Raw genomic sequence first — 6,961 nt, 5'->3', positions numbered from 1 at the left:
ACAATCTCGGTGATGCGGCTATGGATTTCCTAGCTCCTAGTGTTTCAAAGGGAATTTCCCAAGATCATGAAGAACTTCATCAAAAATCTTCATCAACGAACTTCATCGACATTAGCATTCCTCTTGCCATCCCTATATCCATTACTTCCTTGGCCTTTCACCACATCCAAGACCTGAGAGGGGATGTTAGATCATGTTTATCATGCCTTGTCATCTCCTACTTGTGAGCCTCTCAATCTGAGTCAAACAAGGACTTTTGGAGCCCTGACAAGTTTGTCATGTGTTTTGATGGTGGAGGCTACTCATTCTAAAGTGGCTATCTAAGTGCATTTCTTTTGTTTATTGGATTCAAGTGTATTTTCCATCAGCAATTTCTACATTTCCCAAGTTGTTCACACCTACCGGACATTGTCCTTGCTAGTTAGATTTTTTGGCAGTCATCTAGCATTTTCTAGGCATTTATTATGCCACAACCAACATTAAATGCTGACCGACCAACATTTATGGCATTTCTAGACTATAATCGGCCAATTTAGGGGTCTTTTGGCTATTTATAGCCATTCCCCACTCAATAGTCATTCAAATCATCATCTTCCTTCCTTGGCAAGTGCGCACTCTCACTCCATTATCTTCCTCCATCTCTAGTGCTGCTATCATCATCAGCTTGATCCAATGCCTTCACCGACATTGTGGGCTGCATGCAAGGACTGATTAGTCCTCCTCTATTTAGCATTTGTTCCTTGTTCAATACAAGTTTCTTTTCTTCTTCTCTTGCAGATTCTCTCTCTCTCCATCTATGCTCGAGTTCCTTCTTCTGTTGCACACTCACACAAATATGCGGGCAAGATTTAAGACAGACAGAGTGAGGACAAAGACAATGATCTGTAATGTCCAAGTTCGTCATACAGTCACTTCCTTATACATCTAAGTCTCTAATCTTAATAATCAAGCCACCCAATACATCACAAACATGTCCTTCATACAGTGCTCTGTTTACTAAACTCAGAAAATGTATGTAGTTATTCTGAAGCTATTATGGAGCTGCTAACATCATAGCCCTAAAGAAAAGGCAAAATTTTCAATGCTAATACTTGAGAAAGTTAACCAAGTCAAAATTAGACTTGGGATCCTACTAGCTATTTAACACACAACTAGATTGCACATGTATACATTCATACAGGACACTGTTAAGAAGAGACCTGCACAAACATCTGTTATGATTAGATTTGATTCTCGGTTAGTATGTGAACATACATAGGTAACAAGTAATTTGAACCAACACGTAAGTACCAACTGGCTCCAGGTTTCAACCAAAAACTGTTTTAGCAACTCAAGACCTAGTAACATGTATTTGAGGATCTACCCAACCAGTAAAATGTGTGTTTAAGGATTCAAGGTAAAGACAATTTCTTGCTGGGTATAGGTACAGGCATTTGTTGCTTGATAATAAAGAGGCTCTATCAACATAAGATACCAATCAACTCCAGGTTCTGAACAAAAACCTGAATCAGGGTTGTGTTTCAGGATTTAAATAAGAGACAATGGCTCCAAATTAATGGTGAAGAGAACCTAAGCACATGTAAGTATATGCATCAACTTTCTGCTCTGGCAGAAATCTAATCTTCACAAGCCAACTGACCTGTAAAAAAATTCTCCAAGGAATAGTGTCTGCTGATAAGAAGTGTTCAAACATCTGCGCTGCCCATAATGAAACTTCATCACTTTCAGAATGTTGAGCCTAAAGCATAGCCTCCAGATAGGATCTTTGCAAGAAAAATGCCCTGTTCAATATTTATCAAAGTCGATGTATAACCTGTGAGCATCCCTATGTGGGGCATAGTATGATGATATGACTGCATCCAACTTAAAGCCCATCTTCTTGTACAAAGCCATAGCTGCTTCTCGATCTGGGTCCACATGTAATGTTATGCGAGATAAACGCCTCCTGCAGCATTTATCAATGGCTGCCTTCAGCAAAGCTTCACCATATCCCTGTCTCCGGTATTTCTCAAAGACTGCAGAGACAAGAAAGGACAGTCACACCCTTTTTGTTGAATGACAGACTATAGTCATGCTAAGGGAAAACTTTTTGGAAGCAGCAAGAACTCATAATAATAATGCTAAACATGTGCCCTTGCAAGGTGTTCTATTGACCAAGTAATAGAAAACCAGAAAAGATGCAAATCATCTGCAAATATAGCTTGTCAGGCTAAGACCATCAGCCAATAAAGATATGAAAAGTTGTTAGGTCAAAAAGCAATTTTGTGCTGGCTTCAAGCGCAATTGACATGTATGAACCAATGCTTTAACAGGCCATGTTGCCATTGACATGGATCCAAATATTGCAGTGGTACTTGCCCAACGCCCATGCACTGCCTCTACAATCAGTTGTACTTTTGACTGCATCTGGCAGTTGGGTGAGGTATTGTTGCAGCTAAAACATGTATTTAAGGAACATTTTCCTAACAGCCAGTGGAACTGAGCCCTATTGTCACAGATAACAGTATCCAGCTAATGGTTCCTGGAGCAATTTTCTATCCTACGAGGCCAACATTAACTTCAAAATATATCAATATCAAAAAACAGAGTTGACTCAAACATCATTTCCTTCAATCTGCAGGAAACAAATTCATCTAAAAGGAAACACAAACGGAATTCTCTAATTTGTGAGTGTGCACCTCGTGTGTCTCATTAAGCAAACCAAACCCACCTGCTAGCTTGGTGATGGAGGCCACAACAGAGGATGTGAAGCAGTACATGACATAACCTGCGACCTCGATGGGGTGGTCATGAAGATGGTGATGATGATGCTGCGTCTCTTGCTGAGAAGGAGGAGCGGTGACATAAAGGAGTCCTGCGTTCTTCTTGGTGGCCTCCTGCTGGAGGGTAGAGGCCATGGATTCGTGCTTGGGGAAGAGACGGCGCTCGATACGGGCCACCTGATCGAGGACCTCTGCCATGGCTGCCTTGGGCTGCAGCCTCAGCTCGCGCACCTCCATTCCCGATGACAAGAGAGCTTCATGCCATTTCTGCCAAATTTGCAGGTTCCTCCGAATCGAGTTCCATATTCACCATCGACTATTAATGAGCTTCATGCCGCGCTCTCAAAGACTGCAGGCAGTGTTCCTTAAAAAAACCAGGTTTAATTTTAAGTAAAACGAATCGAAGATTTTTCCAGAAAACCTTCACAAGTCAAGCGAGAAGGTTCACAACCTTGACCTTTACAGAAACACAGTGAGGAGGAGGGATTGCAATTAATTAAAGGAAATCTCAACATTCTTGAATTGATTAATATCCGTGGGAGCTTTCGTTTGACCGCAAAGACCCACAAACAGCTTGAAGCTCTCACACCTACGAGTGTAGGGGATGTGTCTACCTTGTCGTGCAGTGCATTGTGTTCATGGCAGTGGAACTAGGAGTTGGGTCGAGCCTGGGGTGTTATCCCACACTTGAGAACCCAATTCATGTAAGGGGGAGGTGCAATGGGTGTAACTTAGGGAGACAGGTCTAATGAGTGTGACCTCCCTAAGTGTGTCCTGCCCACCCTTGATGAGTCCTAAGTGTGAAGTGGGCCAACAAAAGGGCTAGGGGGCTAGGCACGGAGTCAGCTAACTGAGGTCACCCGCAGATGCACCTAACTTGAGAACCCCTAGGTGTGGTGGTTGTGACACTCTGATGTTATGGTAAACTTCATTCATTCTTTTTCTTTTTATTCATTTTCTCTTTCTTTTTTCTTTTCTTTTCTCTCTTTTTTTTGTTTTTGTTTTCTTTTTCCTTTTTCATTCTTTCTTTTTCTTTTGGTACAAGTAGAAGGAGACAAGCTAGATGTCATCCTCATGCTCTTTAGGAGCTTCATGACGCAAGGGTCTAAGGGATTTGCTAAGGAAAATAGGGCTTAGCATGTAGCCCTTCTGATTAATCCTTACATTGAGTGGGGTAGTAGAGAGGAAAGGATGGTTACATTCTGAGAACCTACTATCACTCATGTCTTTTAAGAGACTCATGTAAAATGTTGGCAAGAGAGCGACCCTTAACATTAGGTAAGTCATTGCACAATTGTATATCCCTACATTGATGTCAAAATAAGGTAGTGGCAAGTGCTCTTCTTATGGTACTAGTATCTGTTTTAATAGGACTCACAAGAGACGAAGGTAATTACATGTGGTAAGGAAGGCAGGGTCAAGGTATACTGTGAATTCATTTAGGAAGTGGATGATGGAAGGCCGAAGGTCTTGAGCTCCAAAAATGAGGCACTCTTCAGGGCTGGAGGCATTCACATTATAGATCAAAGGGAAGTCGTACCTACCTACTTCCCTTGGTCAAAATCCACAGTGTGGTGCCTCGGGTAAGCCATGTAGATGGGGTCATCCCTTGCCTCAAAATTGTTATCCCAAATTCTTTGGTACCATTTAGGTTGGGTTTCATAGCCTTTTACCTTTCTAGGCTCTTCAATGACCTTGTCTTCCCAATACCTCGCAATCTCTCTTCTCCATAATGTGGGCTTTCTTGCCCTCTTATCCATCTACCACTTTCCCAACCTTTTCATAATATGGCTCCTTCAACCACAAGAGGGGGTAGCACTCGATTTAGGGTAGCACAAGGTAGAAGGAGTTAAATTCAAATGGTGTGCCCCGCTTATCGCACTGCTCCCAATGGTTTCATTCCAATGCCCAATTGATTGGCAGTTGTTCCTCGATTTGTGGCATTTGGACCTCAGGCTTATCTTATGGCCTGGCATTAAATTTCCTCCGTGAAGTCAACCAGCTCTTTGTGTTTTCTTTTGGCCTTGATGATTCTTTATGTAGTGACTGGATCTTCTTCTCAACCTTCTGCTTTTGTTGATGGAGGTGGAGATGGGCTCTGTTTAGCAAACTAATTTCTAGGGTCGTCCCATGGCTCCAAATTTGGGCCTTCGTCAATTGATGGTTCCCCATGCATGGTCATGGTCGGTTGTTCTTACTGTTCTTGGCCTCCAACTCCCATCTACTCTAAGTCTTCACTAAAGACCATTGCCTATAGCAGAATCTACCTTTGTTACTCTAGACTTGGGCTTGAGCTGGTTCTGGGAGTGTGTACTTGGAGCCCATACTTTGTGGCTCTTCTTGTGATTTCCAGCTTCTCCCTTAGGCTTTTTACCTTGTCCTCATCTCATGCCTAAGTTACATGAAGCATCGTGTTTAAAAAGGCCTATTGTTGGACCTCTAGCCCCACCTCTGTTGCTTTGACCCTTGCCTCTACCATGATCTGTTTGCTTTTTGCTAGAGCAATGCATTCGGCTAGGTCTTTGACCCTTCCAATATTTTTCTCTTTCTAGGCTTTGGCCTTTTCCTCCATCTATCCTTGACTATTGCCCAGCTCTCTTGATAGCATTGCCATCACTTGTTCTTGCTCCTTCCATATGTCAAATATTTTTTCTTCGTCTTGTTTATGGTAGGCCAACTCTTTTTGTAGTCTTTCCTGCTCTTAGAGAACCTCAAGAAGTTGGTTCTTTGCCTCTAGCAACTTTTTGGCTGACTCCTTATCCTTTTGGGCGTTAATCTCCTACAACTCCTTGAGCAGTAGTTCTTTTTGGCTTCTCTCTTTGCAGTATTGTGCATGAGCTTGAGTCTTCAAATTTTTCAGCTCCTCTATGAGCTCATCCGCGGTCGACTTCAATTGCTCAAGGACCTCTTCCATGTCCTTTTGTCCAAGCATGAGGCTTGAAAATTCTATTCCCAAGCTCGCTTCCTCCTCTACCTCCTCCAATGGAAGCTTCTTGGCCTACCCTAACTGGACTTCTTGTGTGCCTTCTTCTTCTTTTCTTAGCTCCACCTCCTTCTTTGCTTCTAATTCCTTCTTCAAGTCGTTCAGCTGCCGTTGATATACAGTCACTTGTTTTGTCTTCTCGAGCTGACAGTCATCAAATGCCTCTTTTTTAATCTCGAGCTCTACTATGGCGGCCTTTCTCTCCCCTTTCATCTTCTTTTCTTAGCTCCACCTCCTTCTTTGCTTCTAATTCCTTCTTCAAGTCGTTCAGCTGCCGTTGATATACAGTCACTTGTTTTGTCTTGTCGAGCTGACAGTCATCAAATGCCTCTTTTTTAATCTCGAGCTCTACTCTTTCTCTCCCCTTTCATCTTCTCTAGCTACCCTTGGTGCTCCTGTCATATTCATCATACTGAGCCATTGGTGGCAAGGCTAGTGGCATGAATGTCATTGATGTTTCTACCTTGGGTTTCTTGGGGTCCTTCCTTGATTCAGTGTCCCTTACGGCCGGCCTCTTTGTCCCTAACACAGGATCTCCACCACTGGGCTCTAGGCCTAGCTGCTTTGAGCTAAGCAAGTACTGCACCCATGCCACCACATTACTTTGGTCCACTTGGACTCCTGAGGTCTCTTGAGTGGCGGTAGGTGTGACAATCTCAAGGCTGGAGATGGTGGGTGCAATAGGGCCTTTCCCTTGCCCAACACAATGGGTTCTCAAGTCGTCTCTTCTGCGGCAATGCTTGATCATGGTTCTTCTCTTAGGCTTCTCTCTATTGGCTCTCGAGGGTGGGAGGCCTCCTCAATTGACAGCCTTATGGCCAAGGCTAGCTACTTATCATCCTCTTTTTTCAACCTCTCCTCCTCCTCTAGCTGCTTCCTCTTTCTTTCGTCTTCTTCTTTTCATGATTCTTCTTCAATCTTCTTTAGCCAGTCATTCTCTTCCTCTTGCTTCTTCGATTCTTCTAACTCCTTCCTCTTCCTTGTAGCTTGCTCAGCCTCTTCTCTTTGCACTCTTGGTGCTTCCTCGTCTCATAGGTTTCCTATGGAAAAGGGGACTAGAGTTTGCACATGTAGTGGTGAATGGGCTGGTGATTCATGGGCAAGGGAGTGCTCTCGAGTCTCTTCCACTACTTCAAGCTTTTCCAAGTCTCCAATGGCCTCTTGAATGATCGCGGTGGGCACACCTCCAAATCCTATATTGCAGGCCTTACCCGAT

At 43.3% G+C, this 6,961-nt stretch overlaps 1 protein-coding gene across 1 annotated transcript; it reads right to left on the bottom strand.

Annotated features, from left to right (window-relative positions):
* Positions 1-1,226: 1,226 nt before the first annotated feature.
* LOC148014675 (Acyl-CoA N-acyltransferases (NAT) superfamily protein) lies at positions 1,227-3,227 on the bottom strand. The gene is made up of 2 exons (XM_087666496.1): positions 2,711-3,227; positions 1,227-2,015 (listed from the first exon to the last, which is right to left on the bottom strand). The coding sequence occupies exons 1-2, from the start codon at positions 2,997-2,999 to the stop codon at positions 1,786-1,788; spliced, it is 519 nt and encodes a 172-aa protein (XP_087522622.1). The 5' UTR covers positions 3,000-3,227; the 3' UTR covers positions 1,227-1,785.
* Positions 3,228-6,961: the final 3,734 nt, after the last annotated feature.

This window comes from Lygodium microphyllum, chromosome 25, assembly GCF_053477565.2.
Source record: "Lygodium microphyllum isolate KBCC chromosome 25, Lygodium_microphyllum_v1.1.10, whole genome shotgun sequence".
Classification (NCBI taxonomy): domain Eukaryota; kingdom Viridiplantae; phylum Streptophyta; class Polypodiopsida; order Schizaeales; family Lygodiaceae; genus Lygodium; species Lygodium microphyllum.
Note: the sequence above shows the minus strand (reverse complement) of the source record. Positions and strands in the feature narration are given on the sequence as shown.